Raw genomic sequence first — 23860 nt, forward strand, 5'->3', positions numbered from 1 at the left:
TCTCCCTCCTTCCCTCCCGCGTCCTCTCTCCCCCCACCCCTGGTAACCACCACACTCTTGTCCATGTCTCTTAGTCTCGTTTTTATGTTCCACCAATGTATGGAATCATGTAGTTCTTGTTTTTTTCTGATTTACTTATTTCACTCCGTATAATGTTATCAAGATCCCACCATTTTGCTGTAAATGATCTGATGTCATCATTTCTTATGGCTGAGTAGTATTCCATAGTGTATATGTGCCACATCTTCTTTATCCAGTCTTCTATTGAAGGGCTTTTTGGTTGTTTCCATGTCTTGGCCACTGTGAACAGTGCTGCAATGAATATGGGGCTACATGTGTCTTTACGTATCAATCAAACTGTCTTTCAAAGGTTATCTTTTTCACAGGCTTTTTAAAATTTCCTCAGCTCTAGGTCTATTCCTCTTCTGATTCCCCTCTTCCATGACATCATCTCCATGTCTCCATCCATCCATCCATCCATCCACCCATCAATCCATCCATCCGTTTGTTCATTTTTTCCAGTAAATATTTATTGAGCATTTACAGTGCACGAGGCACACTAACCGCTTTTTCTTAGATTATGGTCCTTTGCATAAGTGCTTTATCCCATCTCCCACATTAAGACCTCAGGTACAATCCCATGTCTGACCCACCTTTGTGCTGCCCAGAGCGCTTCACATGGAGTAGGCGCTCATGCTGGATGTTAGTGGAATGAAAATTACTGAATGCTGACACAAGTTTCAACATACATCCCAAATATTTATTTAAAGGCAGTGAGAATATATTTTTGTAAACAGTGCTATTCTGATTTTTGCAATATCTACATTATTACTTTTGAAAATTTCCCACGATCTCACTGCTTTCACAGAAGGAAATACAGACAGGACAATTTCCTTCCTTCCTTGGCCTATCTAATCTTCCCCTTAGAGGCGGTGACTGCCAATAGTTTGCTGTTTTTTCTTCCAGACTTTTAAAAACATTTTTTTTTGTATTTTTCTGAAGTTGGAAACAGGGAGGCAGTCAGACAGACTCCCGCATGCACCTGACCGGGATCCACCCGGCATGCCCACCAGGGGGCGATGCTCTGCCCATCTGGGGCGTCGCTCTGCCGCAACCAGAGCCATTCTAGCGCCTGAGGCAGAGGCCACAGGGCCATCCCCAGCGCCTGGGCCAACTTTGCTCCAATGGAGCCCCGGCTGCGGAAGGGGAAGAGAGAGACAGAGAGGAAGGAGAGGGGTTGGGGTGGAGAAGCAGATGGGCGCTTCTCCTGTGTACCCTGGCTGGGAATCGAACCTGGGACTCCTGCACGCCAGGCCAATGCTCTACCACTGAGCCAACCGGCCAGGGCCTAAAAACATTTTAATGCAAATTCACACACAGATATGCCTACATCTATTATGTTTAAATAAGAATATATACTAAGAGCTACGTGAAAGGTGAATTTGAGAATACATTACAAATTTACAAAGTAAATAAACTATGATGTTTAACTTAAGTATATACATATAGTTCTTTATAACTAAAAAATGGTTTTGAATACATTGTACTCATTTTACTCTGCAACCCTATGATGTAGACTCAGAGAGGTTGACCTGCGGACTTCTGGTCACACAGCCTCTGGCACTTATTGTTTCTACTATGCAAATTAACCCCTGAGGGTTATTTGGGAATAATTATTTACATAATAAAATTATTTTTTGTTTGACTTCAGCATATCAATGTGGAATTCATGTGAAAACTTATTTTATTATATTAAAAACAAACAACAGCTGATATTTATCAGGTGCTTACCATGTGCCAGAAACTGTTCTAAGCCCTTTAGTGGAACTGACTCTTTATCCTCCAGTAAAACTATCATATAAGTGGCATTATCAACCCTGTTTCCAATGAGGACACTGAGGTTCAGAAAGGTAAGTAGCTGGTTTGGGGGTGCTGGTTTTGAACCTAGGCTTTTCTGCCTCCAAAGTCTGTATTCTTAGCCATTATACTTTGCAGCAGCCTATATATATTTTTTACTTGTATGTAATTTTAAGTATTATCTAAAATAAAGCAAGGTGCAAACTTGGTGTGAGTTGTACTCTAAAAGATATTTGTAATATGAAAGAAAGTACATCTAGTTCATAGAGTGAGATATTTAGATAAATGTTTGAATAAGAGAAAAGGAGAGCCTGACCTGTGGTGGCGCAGTGGATAAAGCGTTGACCTGGAACGCTGAGGTCGCTGGTTCGAACCTTGGGCTTTCTGGGTCAAGGCACATATGAGAGTTGATGCTTCCTGCTCCTCCCCCATTTCTTGCTCTCTCCTCTCTCTCTAAAAAATGAATAAATAAAATCTAAAAAACAAGAGAGACAGAGAAAAGGAGAAAAACGGCAAGAAGAGATGAAGTAGGAACACGCACACAGATCAGGATTGACTGATTGCTTGGTTGCTTGTGAGGAAGAGAGAAACTGGGTGAAGAGGTCGGAAGCAGCCAGTGGGGGGAGAGGGGGCCAGAGCTGAAGCCCTTTGCACCCCTGCCAAGAGTCCAGGCCATCTGGGACTCCCCAGCCGGGTGCTCATTTTTGTCGTACTTCCAAAGACAATGTTGCCTGCTCTTCTGGGCTAAGAACTTAGACTTATGGGAACCTAACCTCCCAGAGGGCAGCCTGGGTGAGCGGGAGCTGTGAATGGAGAGGAAGGAATGTCTCAACATCTGCACAGCCCTCAGGGAGGCTGGGAGGACAGCAGCTGGAGACACAAGAGCCAAGAAGATGGGGCTCGAGAGGTGCCTCTCTCGACTGGCCCATGGTCATTTCTGTGGCCCAGTGGTGTCTTAGCAGATGACAGATGGTAGGGATCGTCACTGGCAAAAGGGCAAGGATGCTGCCACCTCACTTTTCCTCAGGAAGTTGTGCACAGTTAGGTTCCGTGCCAGTTAGCGTGACTACCAATCTGTGAGTGTGGTGGTGGGGGCAGGGAGTGGAGACTGGAGACTAAGAGGAAGGTGGAGCGAGCATGGCAGACAGGCTGAGAGAGTGGAATCAAGATCGTGGCATGGGTGGAGGAAAACCCCTTTGCCCTTGGGTGGTGGCACCATGAATAAAGGGGATCTGAGTCAACAGTGAAGGCATGGACTAACTGGGATGGGTTTATATACGGCCTCCTCCCTCACTTCCTTTCGAGTCATTTGGTTGTTTTCAAATCCTCCACCCTTCGCTGGCTCCCCGCCTCTACCCATCAAATCCGGTTCTTGGGTGTTGTGTGTGGATGTGCGTTGTCTATGTGCTCCGCTGGCTCTAGGTAAGAATAAAGTTACCTACAAAAATAGGAAATTGTGACTGACAATTTTTGACCTATAAAAACTTTTTTTTTCATATGGTTCAACTTGATAAAGTAAATACCCACGTAGAAACCCTTCGTACACTAATGCACTGACCATTGTTCCCAGCTCTGTCATTGTGCTTCTGGCATCTCATTTCAGTCAAAGGCTCTGTTCTGAGACAACTACACTGCTATATGTAAGTTTACAGAGTGCAAGTTCATATAGGAGTTGACTAAGAGCCAGATAAGTCCTGGCCAGATGGCTCCGTTAGTTAGAGCATTGTCCCAATTTGCAAAGGTTGCTAGTTCAATTCCCCATCAGGGCACATACAGGAACAGATTGAGGTTTCTGTCTGTTTGTCTCTCCCTTCTTCTCTCTCTAAAATCAATCAATAAAATAATGATAATAAAAAAGAGCCAGATGAAATTCGGGCAAGGACATAGGATTAGGCAATAACCTTGCTTCAAGTTCTCTTAGCCATCCACAACCTGTCTGGCTGTACTTCCAGCATGTCTATACCCACCCTATACCCCATGGGGCAGTGAGGCCAGCTTCCAGGTGGCAGGAATGATGCAGGACTCAGTTGAGCTCAGGAAACTATTTTAGCAGCCGCGACAGCTCTCGGTGTCGGTGCCGCAGCAAGCCTGGTGGTCAGCTCCTGGAGGTCAGCCCCAGCCGTCCTCCTGGGTCCGCCTGCTTTCCCGTCACCCCGAAGGACAGCTCGCACAGTGTCTTGACTTCTCAATCCCAAGGTGAAGGCACTTCCTGGGTCAAGTTAGTTACTGTCCAACAGGGAACCCCAAGAGATGGCTACATTAGATTTAAGGACCAGCTACATAATTTATGGGGCCCGGTACAAAATGAAAACCTGCCCTGGCCGGTTGGCTCAGCGGTAGAGCGTCGGCCTAGTGTGCGGAGGACCCGGGTTCGATTCCCGGCCAGGGCACATAGGAGAAGCGCCCATTTGCTTCTCCACCCCTCCGCCGCGCTTTCCTCTCTGTCTCTCTCTTCCCCTCCCGCAGCCAGGGCTCCATTGGAGCAAAGATGCCCCGGGCGCTGGGGATGGCTCTGTGGCCTCTGCCTCAGGCGCTAGAGTGGCTCTGGTCTCAACATGGCGACGCCCAGGATGGGCAGAGCATCGCCCCCTGGTGGGCAGAGCGTCACCCCATGGTGGGCGTGCCGGGTGGATCCCGGCCGGGCGCATGCGGGAGTCTGTCTGACTGTTTCTCCCCGTTTCCAGCTTCAGAAAAATGAAAAAAAAAAAAAAAAAAGAAAACCTGGGTCCCTTGATCAAAAATTATTGAGAGTTCAAGACGGCCACAGCAGGACTTTCTGGGGGTGGGATCCTCTGTGACCGCACAGGTTGCATGCCCACGAAGCCAGTTCTTTTGGGCTGAAGGTCAAAGGCCAAGGTCATCACCAGGGGCCAGGAAGGCCACAAAATACGAAGCTTTCTCAAGACTACCCATTTGCCTTTGCATGCTAGCCCCTAGCCCCCACCGCTCTCCTCAGGAGCTCACTGATGGCGCAGGGAGTGGCAGGGAATGGGAAAAGAATTTAACTGTGGGTGAAGCAGGGCCAAATCAGGCGAGGAGGCTTTGGAAGTCATTCCAGGATGATGCTTAAATTATCTAAATGACTGAACACAAACCCTGGGGAAAAGCTTAACGAAAGACTTCCCAGGCCTAAGAGTATAAGTTGGGGTCACAGCGGGCAGAGTGCCGAACTGCCCTCACCTTCCAGGCGCACCCTCGCTTGACCCCTATAAAGCATGAGTGAAGAACCCACTTAGTGAGTTGCCCAGCCTAAGGGTGGGTGGCCAGAATCCCAGGGATTCACATATACAGACTTACTTCCAAGAAAAGAACATTGTTTTTATTCTGTATCTTCAGTTTCACATCCGCTAAGAGATCTGCCAGTAATTCAGACTTTCTTATGGGAATTGAGCGCCCCCTGCTGGTATGATACTAACTAGAATTGATACTAAACGGTCCTGTCTCAATGTACCAAAATCGGATATTATAAACCTAAGGATTTAACCTTGTACAAAAACCAGGGACAACAATATGACTCGTGCTGGTAAAGTCATGAATTATATATGAGTTTGGTAATAAGTTAAATTTTTAAGTATTTCATAACTCTCTGGGTCCTAATAAAAATTATTTTTTAGGTTCTTTATCTCAATTATAAAAACAAGGCTACCATTTTGAAGTTCTGAGTGTTCTGATAGAATTTTCTTCCCATTTCATAATGGAGTGGTCACAGAAGGCTTTACAGAGAGGTCATGTGGTCCAGGGAGAGGGTGTAAGTTTTAGGATTACACAGCCTTCATTGGAATTCATTTACAATTTGAGTGACTTGGAATAAATCTTTTAACTTGGAACATGTCATTTAATTTTAAGTCGCCATTTCCTGCTCAATGAGGATAAAAATATCCACCTTCAAAGTGGACATGAGGGCTAGAAATCATGTCTAAAGCACACAGGAGAGCTAACTGTTGTTATCGTGACTGTATTATTTAGAAGTGGGTCTAACTGGAGCTTCAAAGGATGGGCAGCTCTGGACCCAGATTCTATGTTCCAGAGGCTGCATCTGGGGTCCTGTGTCTGCGTCAGAGAATTCACTCTAGGTCACAAGGGCAGGGATCACACTGGGCACTCAAGTCTCTTTAGAACCACAAACATGATCCAGGGTGCTGTGTCCATGCAAAGCACCTCTCCCTGGGCACATCTGGACAATTCTACCTGAGAGGTATTCCAATTTCCTCTTTCCATCTCCGTCTTGTTAGCCCCAGTTACCACCATCTCTCATCTGAGTCAATGCAAAAAGCTCTTCTGTCTTTCCACTTCTATTCCCACCTGCTCCAACCCAGTGATTTGTATTTAAAAATATAAAGCATAAACTGATTAGGCCATCCCCCCCTCCTCCTGCCTGCCCACCTCCCCTGCTGGTAATGCCAATCCCACCTGCTGCCTCTCCAGTTTGTTCTCTCTGCAGGCATTCCTTATCCTGCAATTCACCCCTGGCTACTCCTCCCCTCTTCCAGGTGTTGGCTCACAAACTCAAGGAGGGTACAAGAAATTATCACTCTTTCTTCAAATCTTTTTGGCCTCACTGCTGTGCTGAAGCAGAAATTAAATGTGGTCACTGGAGTGTCTGTTCCTTCTCTTAAGAGCCTCTCAAGCTTTTTTTTTTTTTTTTTTTTTTTTTTTTTTGTATTTTTCTGAAGCTGGAAACGGGGAGAGACAGTCAGACAGACTCCTGCATGCCCACCAGGGGCGATGCTCTGCCCACCAGGGGGCGATGCTCTGCCCCTCCAGGGCGTCGCTCTGCCACGACCAGAGCCACTCTAGCGCCTGGGGCAGAGGCCAAGGAGCCATCCCCAGCGCCTGGCCTGGGGCAGGCTCCAATGGAGCCTTGGCTGCGGGAGGGGAAGAGAGAGACAGAGAGGAAGGAGGGAGGGGGTGGAGAAGTAAATGGGCGCTTCTCCTATGTGCCCTGGCCGGGAATTGAACCCGGGTCCCCCGCACGCCACAGGCCGACGCTCTACTGCTGAGCCAACCGGCCAGGGCCTCTCAAGCATTTTTGATGCTCACGAATGATCTGGAAAAGTGGGCGAGGACCTTTACTCTTCAGCCTGTCTGGGCTGCTGTCCTCACTGACACCTCTGAGGGGCCCTTGGAGGAGGTGGCTCCGGTGCTCTAGCGCCTCTGCCTCACCCGGAAGACTGTGCTGAACTCGTCTCCTTCGGGGCACCCCCCAAACCGCGAATCTCTGGTTTGCCACGTCACTGGGTACCACTAGCGACTGGGGCATAGGTTTCTACTACTCCTAAGAGGCTCCTTCTTTCCTCGCCTTCCCTACTTCCCAAACAAGGGATGGGCTTGTTTTTGAGCATGTCTGCTTTCTGCTGTGAAGAGGAAGCACAAAGGGCCGAATTTCTTGGAGAGTGGGAAAAACTCAGAAACAAAAAATGTCAAATTATATATTATAAAAGCTACTTATCAGGTCTCCCCATAACTATCCAAGCTGAATCAGGTCCCTTGAGTCATACTTTATACCTTGTAGTAGTCATTATCATGGCCCAGACTCCCTTTGACCTGGTCTGTCTGTGTACACACTCCCTGGTCACTGTGTACTGGTTTCTAAGAGCCCAGAGCCACACTGTTCTCGGGGGAGCCACGCTCCTGTCCATGCCGGGAGACCATGCCCTCCCTGGGGGATGGTGGGCGGGGCAGAGCCAATGACTGACCTATACTGCGGAGAGGCCTAGCCTCTGGTCTCAGAGTGGGAAAACTCTTGGTGCCTCCCCTTTGCATGGTTCCTCACCCCCACCGCCCTATCCTGCTACCCTCACAGGTTTCTCTTGAGCACAATTTATAAATTCCTTGCACAAGAAACTGCCACAGGCTTTGCTTCTAGGAAATCAACCTAAGTGACATCCTCTAATTTTCTTCCTTGGAGGTCACAATTTGAAATCATAGGTCTGTATGACTTTTTTTTTTAATTCAGTGAGGAGGGGAGGCAGAGACAGACTCCTGCATGCACCCTAACTGGGATCCACCCGGCAAGCCCACTAGGGGGCGATGCTCTTCTGCTTGGCAACTAAGCTATTTTAGTGCCTGATGTGAAGCCATGGAGCCAACTTCAGTGCTCCAGGCCAGCTTTTGCTCAAAGTATTTGAGCCATGGCTGCAAGAGGGGTATAGGGAAAGATAGAGAGAGAAGGGGTAGGGGGTGGAGAAGCAGATGGTCACTTCTCCTGTGTGCCCTGACTGGGAATTGATCGCAGGACCTCCACACTCTGGGCCAATGCTCTATTGCTGAGCCAACTGGCCAGGGTCTCAGGTTTTTATGGCTCTTGGTTTCATGTTTGTTTATCCTAGTAAAGGAAAGCAGAGACTATACATAATTTGTTCATTGCCACATTCCCAGCTCCAAGCCAGGTTGCACTCACAGAGAATACACATGCTTTCACCTGGAAAGTTGCAGGAAGCGACACCAATCTCTTGTCTCCTTTTCACTTTCCCCTGTGGATGTTTGATAGCTATGGTTGAGAGCCTCCCTAGACAGCAGCCTTGAATCTCTTGTGCTCACCATCTTTGAGCCACTCCTAAATGAGCAGATCCCAAAGCCCCAGCTGACAATTTGGCCCAGGATTGGTAACTTAATTCCTAATACAATGAGCTAGGATTCTGCCTGTCTCACAGGTCACAAACTTGGCGTGGAGGCAGGCCTCAGATGAGCGTTAATAAGCCAAACAGATAAACCAACAGCTGTTTAATTTACAGACTCTGATTCAGTTGAAATCAAGACTTTAGTATTTTACTGGTCTACCAATATTCCTGGGAAAGGCTGGATTCACATGAACACCTGCCAAGTTCCTGGATAGACGTCAGTCTTAGATACTACGTACCACAAATAAAGTTGTAGTAACACCCTCAATTAACTAGAATGCAGAAGAACGCCTAATTTTTTGAAAAGCTTTCTCTTGGTATAAAATTTTTTCCTTAACATCTAATTCTCTTTTCTCCTGGGTTGTTTTCTGTGAGTTCTCTGAGTACTGGTGCCTTGTGGTCTTTATTCTGAGTTGAATGACTTCTCAGCAGGACACTGATGCACAGAGATTAGCTTGGAAGAGTTTGGATTACAGGAGAGTTGCCACACAATGTTTCTATTGAAACTTTAAATCAGCTCACTTGTTTTGTGACATACTTCTTCCTCCTAAAAGCTAGGTAAACAGAAAGACACAATGAAAACAGGATGAGAAGAGAGCTCCTCAGTTCTTCAGTGTTTTCAATGATGGATACAGAGGTATAAGCCATGGCGTCTTCCCAGTTTACAATCTGGGCAGAGAACAAGACAGACACCACTTAATGGAGGCATATAATTCCAGGAGATAAATACACGTGGTATTCACAATAGTTCTCAAACACATGTATAACTAAATACCGACTCCATGGTGTTCACTTATTCCACAATGGGCTTTGAGGAAATAGATCCACTACTGTATTAAACTAGTGGTCTATCTAGCCAAAGAGCCTTTCCAGAGGCAACAGAAGTGGTAGGGAGAGCAGAGGGAACTGTCAGATATTCTAATTTATAAATGTTCCCAAGGTTTGAAAACATCATGGGAAATCTCAGGAATCTCTGGAACCCCAGTAATCAATGCACGGGCTTTTCCCTATCACATCTCCAGGCTCCATTCCCGGCCACCCGACTGCTTCTCCAAGGAAAGTCTGAGAAGTTAGTAATTCTTACGTTGGTTTCCTTTCTTAGCCTTTTCGTTTCTTATCTTCAATCTCCTCTGTCACAGGACACACAGAAGCAGTTGGGAAGTGTTAAACTGACAGTAAAGCAAAATTAATGCTAAAGGCTAATGTTTAAGACAAGCTAGTGAACGAAGAACTTCAGGTTCCAAGAGCCAAATAGTCTGCATTCCTGAGAAATCTCAATCAGCTTCTCATTCTGGTATTTCCACATTGCACTTTGCTGCCACAAATTATGGGGGTGTACATTTTTTGAGTGTTGATCTAGCACTAATAGATTTGAATTAGGAGACTGAAAAAAACCCCCACTACATTATGTTATCTATGTATTTTTATTTATTTATTTATTTTTTATTTTTATTTTTTACAGAGACAGACAGTGAGTCAGAGAGAGGGACAGACAGACAGGAATGGAAAGAGATGAGAAGCATCAGTCATTAGTTTTTCATTGCGTGTTGCAACACCTTAGTTGTTCATTGATTGCTTTCTCATATGTGCCTTGACCGCGGGCCTTCAGCAGACCCAGTAACCCCTTGCTTGAGCCAGCGACCTTGGGTTCAAGCTGGTGGGCTTTTTGCTCAAACCAGATGAGCCTGCGCTCAAGCTGGCAACCTCGGGGTCTCGAATCTGAGTCTTCCGCATCCCAGTCCGACGCTCTATCCACTGCGCCACCGCCAGGTCAGGCTCTATGTATTTTTTTAAAAGAATAAATCTGTCCATGAGAAGGGAGCCAAGTGTCAGTTTCCTATGGGGGGCACATTCTCGTGGAGATACTGTAAGGCCAAGTCCGTCCACTTCATTTCCTGTTCTTTAACGGACTCTGTGGTGCCACCGTTGTCCTGTTCAGGTTCAGGAAGCTCATTCTGCAAAGGTACAAGGGACGTTCAGAAAGACAGTATAATGCACATTAACAAATCCCTTAGAACTCAAGAGCACACATTATTAAAACCCGAGTTCTGAGAAACGGGCAGCATGATTGACAGAAGTGTATCCTAAAGAAAGAGCTAGAATAAAAAGAAGTGAGGAAGTATCTGAAGTATCACTCAGGTTGTTTGCAGAAGGGAATGATGGTCTTGTGGCTCTAGCATCTGCACAGGAGGTGATGTGGCAGACGCTAAGGACATTCCAGAAGCTGCTGGAATCCAAGCCCACAACTCCACTTGCTGGGTTACTCAGGTAAGGTAGTCAAACTCTTGGAACCTTTGTTCCCTCTTTGAAAACAAGAAGAAAATGTAGTTATCATCTCACAGGACTGTAAGACTAAATGTGGTAATTTAGATCAAGTGCTTAGCACTATGCAGGACATCCAGTGCTCAAGGGACATTTGCTATTATTATAGTGCCTGCGGAAACTGAAAAGAGTCAATACAATGTTGTTTTTTTTGGAGGGGGACTGCTTTAATAGAATATCACACTTGCTGGCATACTCCTCAAGCATTCTCATTCTGGTATTTTCACATTGCACTTCGCTGAAAAATGTATGAAAAACTAGCCTGCACCCAATATGCCTAGACTAGAATGGAGCTAAGTGGGGAGCTGTGAAAATGTGACGAGACCACCCCCTAGTGGTGAAGTAGGGCCACATAAAACATGGAAAATGACCGATTCAGATCCTGCCAGCATTTTCTTAAAATGATAAGCTGCTGGCCACACTTAGTGTAGAATCTGGAATAATGTCCACATAAGTTTAAAGTGTACAACATGATCATCTGCTACACATACAGGAGGATAAAAGTAGGTTTACAGTTTTGAGTATGTAAAAGTTTATTCTTGTATTATTATTTATTAATTACTATATTATTTGTATTACAAATGCAAACCTGCCTTAGTTCACCCCTGTATACAGTGTCCATAAAGTCATGGTGCACTTTTGACCAGTCACAGGAAAGCAACAAAAGACGATAGAAATGTGAAATCTGCACCAAATAAAAGGAAAACCCTCCTAGTTTCTGTAGGATGTGGCCGCATGTGCGCATGTGCAGATGATGATGTAACACCGTGTATACAGCGGAGCAGCCCACGGCCATGCCAGTCGAGATGTGGACGGTACAGAGGAAAGTTCAGTGTGTTCTGTGGCTCGCTAAATTCGAATCCATGACCAAAGCACAACATGAATATCGACGCATTTATAACGAAGCACCACCACATGGGAATAACATTACTGGGTGGGATAAGCAGTTGAAGGAAACTGGCAGTTTGGTGGAGAAACCCCGTTCTGGTAGGCCATCAGTCAGTGATGAGTCTGTAAAGGCTATATGGGATAGCTACCTAAGGAGCCCTAAAAAATCTGTGCGTGAGCCCACATCGAACTGCACTGAATAGGTATGAAACTGGGAGAGTTTTCCTTTTATTTGGTGCAGATTTCACATTTCTATCGTCTTTTGTTGTTTTCCTGTGACCAGTCAAAAGTGCACCATGACTTTACGGACACACTGTATATTGTGAAATGATTACCACAATAAGGTTAGTTAACTCATTCATCACTATATAGTTATATTTTTGGGTGTGGTGAGACCTTCTAAGAAAGTTTCCTTATATTTTAAATTTAAATTTATTACTACCAGGACTCTACTTTGTGTCAGAGTTCACTGATACCAATATATTTAAGAATCTGAATTTACACTTTTTTTAGGGTTAGCAAACTGTTATTATCCAGACTTACGATTTTCCAATGGATTCCAATTTGCAGTATACGAATATAATGTTTTTCTTTAGAATTATGTTCAGTACATACAAAATAATTGTAATATGAGAAGTGTCTCTGAATCATCTTGCTCTACAAATGTTAAGAATGAAATTCAAATATACTTGTACCAATTGAAGATAACTATCATTTATTGTTAAGCAGTAATATGTCCAAACTTAAAGTAAGTTTGGTTCCAATAGTTAGTTTTAGCTGACAAAGCAATAAACAACTCCTTGCTTAACAAATTCTTTAATTCAGAGGCAGGCAACTTTGCTTCATTTAATGCCCCTGTGGTATGCATTCTAAAACAATGTCTTTCATTTGGTCACGACTATCTCTGGGCAATGAATGCCCACATATAAAGTCACCTATGTGCCTGGAAAACAAACACAAAGTATCACAGACGTAACTATCTATTATGGTACATTGTAAAAATGACCACAATTCTTTGCAGCTGCTCTTATGGAAAGAAAAGGCAGTATGTTTCCCCAGTATTGGACTGGGACTGGCCACGTGACTAGCTCTGGCCAACAGAAAGCAGCTGCAGTGCCAGGGGCCAGTTCTTGGCCTAAGCTCCATGAAGCTTGCCGTCTGCTCCGATGGGGCTCTGGAACCCTCAGATGGCCATGTGATGTCTGGGCTAGTCTCCTGGATGAGAGACTGTGGCCTAGTCACCTCATCGTCCCAGTCCCCGTAACTGCCACACATGAGAAAGTGTCCTGAATGACCCAGCAGCCAGCTAGCCTGCTGGCTGACTGCAGAGCAAAAGCAGGGATCAGCTGAGCTGGCAGACCAGAAGACCCTCTCAGCTGACATACAAAATCATGAGACAAGTAGCTATAGCTAAGCCACTGGTGACTAGTTAGGCAGCACTAAAAGCTGATAAACACGATGTTTTAGAATCAGAAGACACGGACAAAGACATGGGTTAACGCCCGGGCCAGGCTACAATCTGGAAGTCAGCAGGAAAATCTCCCTCTCCTTCAACCCCTACCACACAAAAGGTCCCCAAGCCCTGCCATAACCATGTCCAGAATTAGGCCCTCCTCCCTTGCCTGGACCATTGCAACAGCTTCCTAACTGGTCTCTCTGCCCGCTCACTTGCCCCTTCTCCATGGCAGACGTTCTTTGACAATGCTGCTAAGCTGATTTTCCAAAACCTAAATTTTGAGCATGGCAGACTTCTTTTTTGAAGACCATTCATTCCTGATTATCCCAAGAATGAGGTCTAAGCATAGTATCATATATTCCTCTCAAGATCTGGTTTGAGCTCAACTTTTCTGCCTCTGTTACATGACAAACGTATTGTCCATACACTCAGAATACCTCGCTCTCGCAGACTTTTAAAGCTCTGAGCCTCTGCACGCATCCCCACTGCTGGAGTGCCCTGGTCTACCCCTGCTAAATTCCGGTCCTCCCTTACAACCAGCTAGGCCATTATATTCTCTTTGAGGACCTTTCTGATGCCCACCAGGCAATAAGCCACCTCCTGTACTACAGTTCATGACCCCTACTTACTTTAATTATTATAATTATTTATTTATATGTGGTACCTCTCCAGACACACAAGGGCAGAAACAGTATCTTACGTTCACATAATCGGGCCCACAGACGGTTTCGAAGAAATGCTTGTGGAATGAAAGAAACCAAAGTTTATAGGACAGGATCTGGAGCATTGTAGACCTAGGTGTGAAGTCCAACTTACCAACCACCCCACCTCGGGCAGGTTCCCTCCTCTGATCCTATCTCTTTACTGTAAAATGGGGACAACACTACCGCTCTTACAAGTCTGTTTAAAGAGCAGAGATCATGTATGTCAAATGTCAACCTTGGTCCACGCATAAAACTGGTATTCAATAAGTGGCAGCTGTAATTCTCATTATACTCTCTCTTTTAACTATTTTTCTAAACTTGAACCACACTGTGACTTATTTGATATGTGTAGTACTCACTGAGAATATTAGCATCTCTTATTTTTTTTTTTAAATTTATTCATTTTTAGAAAAGAGAGAGAGAGAGAAGGGGGAGGAACAAGAACCATCAACTCCCATATGTGCCTTGACCAGGCAAGCCTGGGGTTTCGAACCAATGACCTCAGCGTTCCAGGTCGACACTTTATCCAGTGCGCCACCACAAGTCAGGCAGCATCTCTTATTCTTAAATGAGAATGTGGGTGAGCTGATTTTCTTTCTCTGTAATAACAGCAGCAGTCAATCTTCTCAGGGCAGCTGGCATACCCTAAAGAAAAACAGGCCCTGGGCCCTGATCTCTTTGCTCTTCACAGGCCTCTACAGCATAAGCAAGATATTTAATGAGCATTTATACAAGCAAAACTTTTAAATCATTTATTATATAAGATTTAACGAACCGCTTGCAAGGCAGTTCCCTAGATAGCAGCGAAGTCTATCCCAGGACCCTGTTGGTCTCAAGGCAAAAGAAAAGCCAGATGTCTTTTGAATATTTTCCAGGGAATGTAGGATAGGTGTGTGTTCCAAGAATGTGAGTTTTTAAAAATGTCAACAGATTGATAGCCACAGGCAGGGAAGGAAGAAATACCGTTCAGCTTATGTGCCACTGCTCTGTATTCTTTTCCATCTTATGCATTAAACTCATCTCGTTTACTGGCTTTGATGTAGTTGACAGAAAATGGCTCAGAAGACCTGGGTTCTAATCCAGGAATGACCCCTAACTGAGCTGGTCACGTTAGCTCTCTGAACCACGTTTCTCTTCAAATAGAAAGTCTAGATGCTCTCTTGAAACTTCTAAAGTTAGTGGATTCCAAAGCTTTGATTTCTTTGCCCTCCTAGTTCACTTGCCCATTGATATTATACCTAGACTAGGGCCCACTAGGTCATGCCTGAACCCACCCTTCTCAGCACAATCATAGCCTACCAGTGGTATAGCAACATCCTCGTAAGGCAGCTTGTCTTCCCGCCAAGCGTCGTCAATCAGATCCAAGATCCTGCCATCTCTCTGTACTTCACTGTCCATTCTCCTGTAGCTTGGATCTTGTCAAATCTGTAAGCCAAAGAGATCAGTTCTAAAACATAAAGACTCACAGGTGATGTAATCCAGCACTAGGACTCCCCAGCCTTTTTAGCCTGGATGTGTCTTTCGGTATAATATCACCCCAAGAAAGATTAATCTGGGTCAGGTGACAACCTATTTATATGATCACAGTCCTTCCTGTCCTCCCTCCGGTTGATGGATGCTTTGTAGTATACAGTGGATATCAGACATAGCTTAGTTGATAGACCAATGTCATAGTGTAACAGAAAGGCAATATATTTGAGGGCTTTTCTCTCCTAACTTGCACATTCACCTCTTTCTGTTCAGGGTGTCTTTGACGAGTCCCTGACTCATAACCAAGTCTCCTCTCTGTCCTTCTAGCCTTTCCTGCATCATTTTTGACAAGGCTTACCACTTGTTTTGGTTCTAATATTGGCATTCTCAGATGCTAAGTGGACATACTGAGATAACACTGAACTGGGTAATACACAGTGAGCAACTACAGACCTGACAGAAATCCTCACCCGAGCTTGTAAAGGACATGGCCTCTTTTCTTAAGATGACAAACAGGCAGGGCCCTGACAGAAGCAGCTCTAAACGAGCAGGTAGGCCCCTATGCTGCTTGTTTCTTTTCTTTGGGGTTCCTCTGATTCCTGACGCTGCATGCCCTTGAATGCCTGGTCAAGATGCTTCCTCATCACAGCTGATTCCCCAGTTCTTTCTTATTCCTAAACACCCGTAGCCAGCTTGGAAGGTACCTCGGGGTTCCTTGGTTCCAAGTTTGGGCTATTCTTCATCCCAGGTATTACCCTACTGTGCTCCTTGCTACAAAACAGCCATACTGACGGCCTGAAAGTCAATGGCACCAAAGTCACCCCCCACTTCTAAGGGTATGAAGACTTATACAAGAAACAATCCTTGGAAATGGAATCCAACTCCTTCATATTAGCTTATGTTCGTCCCCAACAGTAACAAATACACAGGTTGGAGCAGGGGAAGGGTTTTTACCCCCATAATAAGGATAGGCAAAACTAAGCAAAAGGTGCCCAGCTACTTCTGCAATCAGTGAGCCAGGTGAGGTCTTAATGTCTCACACAAGAATTAACCCAGCCTGACCTGTGTTGGCACAGTGGATAAAGTGTCAACCTGGAACGCTGAGGTTGCCAGTTCAAGACCCTGGACTTGCCTAGTCAAGGCACATACAAAAAGCAACTGTGAGTTGGTGTTTCCCATTTCTCCTTTCCCTCTGCCTTTCTCTCTCTCTCTTTCTAATCAATAAATAATTTTTATTTACTTATTTTTTTTTTTTGGTGAGAGGGGAGGCAGAGACAGACTCCTGTATGCGCCCCCACTGAGACCCTCCCCAGCAAGCCCACTAGGGGCAGTTGCTCCATTGCTCAGCAACGAAACCATATATTTTTTTCCGAGCCTGAGGCTCACTGCAGAAGGGAAAAAGGGTGGGGAGGCTGGAGGGGAAAAAGGGCAAGGGTGAAGTGGATGGTCGCTTCTCCTGTGTACAGGCCCTAACCAGAAATTGAACCGGGACATCCACATGCTAGGCCAATGCTCTACCACTGAGACAACTGACTAGGGCAATAAAAACTGCCCCCCCCCTCCCCCCCCCGCCAAAAAAAAAAAAAACCCAAAAGGAATTAATTATTACCCAGGGAATAACTCAAACAAGGACCCTGTCTTTAGGAAACTGACACACAAGGGGTCCTTACCCTCACGTCTAGTTATATTTCTGGAGTCCTTGTCCTGCAAGAGCCCTCCTTTCCCACTGCCTCTGGGATACCCTCCTCTCTTTCCTCTGCTGATCAAAACCTGCTGATTTCCCCAGGCCCACAGATCCCACCTTTTTTTCTAACGTTTTCTCAAATCACTCCAGCTCTAGCAGGCATCCTGCCCTTGATCCTTCCTTCTTGTCCTTAGGATCCACTAAACATATCTGGTCGGCTCTGTGACGGATTGCTCAGGTATAATCATCGCCTACCATTATTTGTAAATCCTGCATCCATGACTCCTTAACACAGCTTTTTCCAATTTGGCATACATCTTTTTTCACCTGTCACTCCTTCAAACACCTCTAACCCTATCATACTTTCCATCCTTTGCACTTAAAAGCCTCCTTTTCCTGTCACTAACCTCTACTTTTCCTTCCAAACTGAACGTGGGCGTTAGATCAGGGTCAAGATCCCATTTCCAGAGTTAGGCACTCTTAAGGGGCTGGGACGGATCAAGAGAGAGGCAATGTCCCATGCACTTGCTACGCTCGACAGAATTAACTACTACCAATTCACTGAACAAACCGTTCTTACACGCGTGATGCTCCCAATCCTGGAATGCTCTTTCCTCTTCCTTTCCCCCCAGCTAATCTTCAGCCAATCTAAAAAGCTAGGTTCCTGCAGGAAGCCCTGTTCAAGCCGCAAGCGCGCGCGGTACCCGCCCCTCCGCAGGTCCCAGGTCTCCGTGCGCACCGAATGGTCCCAGCTGGGCGCTTGTCACGCTGTTTCGTGTTCCAGCTCGCGGTGCGTGCGTTTCCTGGGGCAGGTGCACGTTTTATTCATCTTTGTATTTTAGAATTTTGTAAACACAGAGTTGCAAACCCAAAAAAGAAGACGCTCGCGCGCGCGCGCTCTCTCTCTCTCTCTCTCTCTCTCTCTCTCTCTCGCTAGAATTGACCCTCGCAGGCCACCACCATCCGTGCAGGTGTGAGGCCGCCCACCGACTTCCGGCCTCAGGCGGGATGTACCACATGTGGAAGCGGGTGTGGGGGGAGGCGTACAGGTCCAGGCCCACCTACCCGACCTGGCGTGCAGTACGGGCAGTTATGATTAGGAGGAAGAAGTGAAGACATCGGCCTCCGCCAATGGGAGTGGAGGAGAGTGTGTTGCTGAGGGAAGAACTCGTTCCCGCCCTCCAAAACCCAGGGCAAGCGCGCGGAAAACCCTTACCAGCACCCAACCCTGTGCTGCACCCGCCGCCGTCGCCGCCGTCGCCCACCCTCTGCACCACGTGACCCGCACGCTGTGTTTCTCCGACCCCCGGATATGGATGAGTCCACTTGCTTGTTCTGAAGGGAGGTCAGGAAGGAAGGTTGTTCCTATTAAATGTGAGGGGGCAAGGGGAGGAACAAATGTGCCAACCGCGGAGGCTGGACGTCAGGGTGGCGGTGACGCGCGCGCGCCCCCGGCCGAAGGTAACGGCGGGAAGGCTCGGGCGCATGCGCACGCTGTAGGGCCCTAACTGCATGTGATCGCGGAGGACAAGCGACGGGCCGCGGAGTTCCTTCCGGAGGCAGCCCTGGCTGCGGCGGCGCAGCCGGCCGTAGGGCTGTATGGCCCGGGGCTGGCTTCCGCAGCTGCCCGCCGGCCGCCAGGCCCGCCTCCACCGGCCCGGGCTCGCTCCGGCGCCCCGCCCCTCGGCCCACCAGGGTACGCCCCGCGGACCCGCCGAGGCGGACATGGCCTTCCGGGGCGCGCCCTCCGGGCCAGCCAGGTGGTCAATCACCCTTTCCTTCGGGGGAGGGACCCCAACACTCCTTTCCCGCCCAGCCTGTCCTGTCTAGTTAGCTTGCTAGCTATCGTTGTTGCTACTTAGGTCATCATCGGCAAGTGATGCCGGTTCATTTATGGTGGGAAGTTGATAGCAATTAGAAGAAAATAGTGAGTTGGTTTAAAAACGTTACTGTTAGTACAGGAGGGACAGAAATGTAGAGATCATGAGGTTCTGAAATTGGGAAGCCTGAACTGAGGCTTGCTCCATGCAAAACATGGATGGGAAGTAAATAATAGAGGGCCTGAAAGGGATTGTTCCTTAGAAATACTAATAATGAAGATATCGAAGATAGTAAGTCTGGGCTCATAATGTGGTTTTCCTTATGTCCCTTACAACCTCAGAGTGAAAGTCAGCCTGATGTTAGTGACTAGTCTTCATTTGTAGTTAAAGTACACTTATTTGTACAAGTGGTTTTCCTTGAGCCTTGCGTCCAATTCCTGAAACCTTAAGTGTTATTTTATTCCTTTATAAATCTGTGTTGTAGTTTAGGTACCCTATAGTTATACAGTTTCCCACATGCTTGTACTTAATTTTATAAATATGAAAGGAAATCCTAAAAAGGTTCATCAGCTACACATTACCTTCAAATATTTACATTTAGATTTATAGCCATAGCTTAATGGTACAGCACAGTATATTATTTTATTTGAAATGTGGTACCATGTTTTAAGTTGATTTTTATTCTGACCTTCTTGCCCTTTGTAGCATTCTCAGTGATCAATATATTATAGTAAAAAAGAACAGTGTTAAATGTGTTAGAGATGTATAAATATTCAGTCACATTGCTCTTTAAAATGTATGTAGATTAGGTTTTAAAAATTCTTTGTAATAATTGTGATCATCAATTGTACTGATGCTATTTTCCTCTTCTTAAAAGGAAGCTCTTTGCTTGGTCCTCATCCTCCCTGTTTTATGTAACAGAAGTGACTGATAGTGACAGTATCAGTAGTACACTCCACTCTCAGCTTCCTACTTAAAGAAAATGTCAACTTTGGAAGTTCGGCTGAACTGAATGAACATTGAACATTGACATAGGTTGCAGGAACAGAATTTTTGATTTTTTTAAAAGATTTTTTAAAATTTATTCATTATTGAGAGAGAATGGGGGAGGAGCAGGAAGCATCAACTCCCATATGTGCCTTGACCAGGCAAGCTCAGGGTTTTGAACCGGCAACCTCAGCGTTTCCAGGTTGACGCTTTATCCACTGCGCCACCACAGGTCAGGCAGAATTTTTTATTTTTATGTTATGTTTGGGTTTTTTGTTTCTCCCAAGAGCTAGGTTTGCTTTTTCAGTTTTATGTAACCACAGTACTGTGACCCACCTATGAAAATTAATAAAAATTTCATGTCAGTTTTCAGTCTGGGTTCAGGTTTTCTCACTGTCCCTTAAATGTATTTTATAATTAACTTGTTAGGATCCCAGAGAGATCTACATGTTGCATTTGGTCCTTTTAAATCTTAAATATAGTAGTTCCCTTGCCTCTCTTTTCAAGCCCTTAACATTCTAGATTTAGTTGATTGTATTTGTGCAGTGTCCTTTAACATGTACATCTATTTTCTCTAAACCAGTAGTTAGATCTAGAATTGCACTGTTTACTACAGTAGCCAACAGTCAGCTTTGACTATTTAAATGAATTAAAATGAAATAACTAAAAATTTAGTTCTCTAGTTGCATTAGTCACGTTTCCAGTGCCCAGCAGGCACAGCTGCCTTGTAGCCAGCACTTGACAATTGTAGATATAAAAAATGTTCACAGTTACAGAAAGTTCTGTTGAACGGCACTGATCAAAACTTGATCAGATTCTACCTTGATTTTTTTTTTTTGATGGGAGGGGCAGGATCCTAACTGGTACAGGCACTTCCCGTTACATTGATTATCAGGCGCACAATAAGTAGTCTTGCTATTTTTGTTAAGATTGAACAGTGTAGTGGAATCAGGTGTTATCAGCACCATCCATCCATCATGAAATTCCCCATGAGCCTTTCACTTCATGGAGAAGTCTTCATGGAGTTAGATTGCCAATATCCATTATTGCATTAGGGGTTGCAGTGTGGTGATTTTCTAATTCTATCATTCCATCAGTATTACCTGGAAATCTTTCATGAACTTTCTCCCACCAGCTATTTGACTACCATCAGTTGTTTGATATATAGTTTCTCCAGGAAAGGCAAGATAAATGCTTACCATGTCCCCATGTATAAGACACATCTTAATTTTGGGGCCCGAAATTTGAAAAAATATGTATTACATAAAGTTACTGAACTCAAGTTTTATTTATCATAAAAGTCATACAACTCATCATCGCTTGTCAAAACTTCCGCCGTTACCTTGTCCTCATCTGTGTCTGATGACGAATCACTGTCTTCAACAATGAGCACAAAAACAAGTGCGAAAAAGTGGGAAATGCAAGGAAAAAAAATCTACAACCCCTGTATAAGACGCACTCAGTTTTTAGACCCCAAATTTTTCTAAAAAGTGTTTATGTTTTATACGTGGGGAAATACGGTAATTCGTTCCTTCTATTTTCAGACCACAGTAATGAGTTGGTGGCCTAACAATCTCCAAAGGTAACATCGAGGGCTTTTGCCTTTTAAAAATCATGAACCTATTGACCTGAATAGTTTCCTAGAAGTGGCATTTTGGATCAAAGGGTAATAAATGTATATACAGGGTGGGGCCAAAGTAGATTTACAGTAGTGAGTATATGAAACACAGACTTTATTATTGTATTATTTTCCATATGAACAACTGTAAACTATTTTTGCCCCACCCTGTATATCAGTTGTTAGGCATTACCAAAATCTCTAGTACTTGTACCATTTTGCATTCTTATGTGTAATGTATGTGGGTGCCTGTCTTCCTATGCCTCATGAGTGTATATTGTCAAACCCAATTTTTGGTTAATCTAGTACAAAAGAAAAGGTAACAGTGTAGTTTAAATTTGGTAAGCAAGGTTGAACATCTTTTCATATTTTTTTTTTTTTTGTATTTTTCTGAAGCTGGAAACGGGGAGAGACAGTCAGACAGACTCCCGCATGGGCCTGACCGGGATCCACCCGGCACGCCCACCAGGGGCGATGCTCTGCCCACCAGGGGGCGTCGCTCGACCAGAGCCACTCTAGTGCCTGGGGTAGAGGCCAAGAAGCCATCCCCAGCGCCCAGGCCATCTTTGCTCCAATGGAGCCTTGGCTGTGGGAGGGGAAGAGAGAGACAGAGAGGAAGGAGGGGGGAGGGGTGGAGAAGCAGATGGGCGCCTCTCCTGTGTGCCCTGGCCGGGAATCGAACCCGGGTCCCCCGCACGCCAGGCCGACGCTCTACCGCTGAGCCAACTGGCCAGGGCCCTTTTCATATTTTTAATGTCATCTGCATTTGTTTTTCTATGAGCTACTTGTTCATGCCTTCTGCCTATTTTTCTATAGATTTCTTTTCCTCCCTTAATTTTTAGGTTCTCTGTATATTTGGATAATTAAGCATTTGTGACAAAACTTTCAAATACTGTTGCTGTTTGTCTTATAACTTTGCTTATGGCATTCTTCCTGTGTAAAAATATATTATTACTCAGATTTCTCAGTCTTTTTCCTTACTCTTTTTGGATTTTGAGCCACAGTTCAGACAGCGTTTTAAAATTTTTTTATTTCAGAAAATTTCTTTGATACTTAATTTGATGATTGTTTCCCCCCTTAAGTGGGGACCTTTCCAGACAATGGTAGATTATATTGTTTATTGGAGCAGCTATAGTATGTCTGACAGAGCCTCAGATCTTAGTAATCTTAGTAACACCAAGGCAGGTATGGGACAGAGCATTATTATCCTCCTTTAAATGAGATTTGATTCTATTAGTACACATTTATTTGTGATTCTATCCAGAGTTATTTTTTATTCCTGTGCCTCATTTTGTGAATGATTTTATCTTGGTCATATACTCTAGATCTTTTTCCTGATCTGTAAAACAAAGAGGTTAGATTGGAGGTCTTCAGGTCCTACCTAGCTCTTCAATATGTTAATGAATTTCAAGATATCCATTATTAGATATCCTGTTGGTGAAATAGTTTATATTTCCTTTAACCATCCTATTCCAGATTTCACTGATTTAAAACAGTTTCATTCCAAAGGAGAGTTATAGTTAATAACTTCTGTTTGTCTATGTCTTGGTCTAAATGCAGAGATGACTAAGATTGTCCTATAACAACTGGAGAGCTATAGAGTATCTGTTTATCACATTAGCATTTTGTGTTAGTGGCCAAGAGTGGCAGATTACCAAACAGTAATTACTTAAACTTGTATTTAATGTTATGAACAAAGACTGTGCAACTTTATGTAATTTTCACATGGCACAGAAGACAGCAAAGTGACATAATGCATAGCGATGAATGAGGGTCAGGTTGGCTAGGAAGGGAATTAGTGATGTAGCTGTGAGAAACTGAAATGAGAGAAGTCCACAGAAAATCTGGGCCCTTGCTATTTACCTGACCTAAGGAATGAGAATTGATGGTGTTTGACAGCGACTCAAGCAGATGGTAAGGGTATTGTTAAAGAAACATTATACATTAGTAAGATTATTTTACACAGAGAATGTTTCTGATCTCCATACCCCTTTTAAAAACGAATTTCTTTGTCTTAGACCATTATTTTGATTTCTGAAATAGTAATTTTCCCTCTTCCTGGTCTATTTTCACTGTGTGCTATTGCCACCTGGTGGGCATGATAATATGCCATCTTCAGTTTGTCTTTTTTCCTGTGTTGAGAGTTTTTTGGTTTGGTTTGATTTTATAGCCATGAAGACACTATTAAACCAAAAGAAGATTTGAAGGTATTTTAAGATCTGGAATACTGTAAAATATATCAAGATTGTACATTGCTGCCTGACCAGGCAGTGGAACAGTAGATAGAGCGTCGAACTGGGATGTGGAGGACCCAGGTTCGAGACCCCGAGGTCGCCAGCTTGAGCGTGGGCTCATCTGGTTTGAGCCAAGTTCACCAGCTTGGACCCAAGGTCGCTGGCTTGAGCAAGGGGTTACTCGGTCTGCTGTAGCCCCA

General features: G+C 44.8%; 2 protein-coding genes and 2 non-coding genes across 23 annotated transcripts in view; 2 read left to right on the forward strand and 2 right to left on the reverse strand.

The window, feature by feature from the left end:
• Window positions 1-4171: 4171 nt before the first annotated feature.
• TRNAT-AGU (transfer RNA threonine (anticodon AGU)) lies at window positions 4172-4247 on the forward strand. Its single transcript has one exon. It is a non-coding gene; the product is annotated as a tRNA-Thr (tRNA).
• A 2548-nt stretch (window positions 4248-6795) lies between these two features.
• On the reverse strand, window positions 6796-6873 carry TRNAH-GUG (transfer RNA histidin (anticodon GUG)). Its single transcript has one exon. It is a non-coding gene; the product is annotated as a tRNA-His (tRNA).
• A 3381-nt stretch (window positions 6874-10254) lies between these two features.
• Window positions 10255-18423, reverse strand: ANAPC13 (anaphase promoting complex subunit 13). Of its 6 annotated transcripts, none has more exons than XM_066350642.1 (3): window positions 18284-18423; window positions 15147-15272; window positions 10255-10432 (listed from the first exon to the last, which is right to left on the reverse strand). In XM_066350642.1, the coding sequence occupies exons 2-3, from the start codon at window positions 15243-15245 to the stop codon at window positions 10307-10309; spliced, it is 225 nt and encodes a 74-aa protein (XP_066206739.1). In that variant the 5' UTR covers window positions 15246-15272; window positions 18284-18423; the 3' UTR covers window positions 10255-10306. The 6 variants fall into 6 exon arrangements, with proteins under 6 accessions (XP_066206739.1, XP_066206736.1, XP_066206738.1 ...); XM_066350639.1 differs by having other exon boundaries at window positions 18218-18356; XM_066350641.1 differs by lacking the exon at window positions 18284-18423 and adding an exon at window positions 17741-17894.
• The window catches only part of CEP63 (centrosomal protein 63), a 50125-nt gene continuing 44478 nt past the window's right edge, over window positions 18214-23860 (forward strand). For 7 of the 15 annotated variants that reach the window (XM_066350622.1, XM_066350633.1, XM_066350634.1 and 4 more), the window contains exon 1: window positions 18506-18761. In XM_066350622.1, the coding sequence (XP_066206719.1) occupies window positions 18601-18761 (161 nt within the window). In that variant the 5' untranslated portion in view covers window positions 18506-18600. The other 8 variants (XM_066350626.1, XM_066350628.1, XM_066350629.1 and 5 more) reach the window with 6 other exon arrangements.

This window comes from Saccopteryx leptura, chromosome 10 (genome assembly GCF_036850995.1).
Source record: "Saccopteryx leptura isolate mSacLep1 chromosome 10, mSacLep1_pri_phased_curated, whole genome shotgun sequence".
In the NCBI taxonomy this organism is placed as follows: Eukaryota; Metazoa; Chordata; class Mammalia; order Chiroptera; family Emballonuridae; genus Saccopteryx; species Saccopteryx leptura.

Excerpts from the sequence above, each read along its gene's own strand:
- ANAPC13 (XM_066350642.1), bottom strand. The coding sequence starts at position 15,245 with ATGGACAGTGAAGTACAGAGAGATGGCAGGATCTTGGATCTGATTGAC. Across the intron at positions 10,433-15,146 it reads AGGATGTTGCTATACCACTG|AATGAGCTTCCTGAACCTGA; the intron begins GTAGGCTATGAT and ends GTACCTTTGCAG.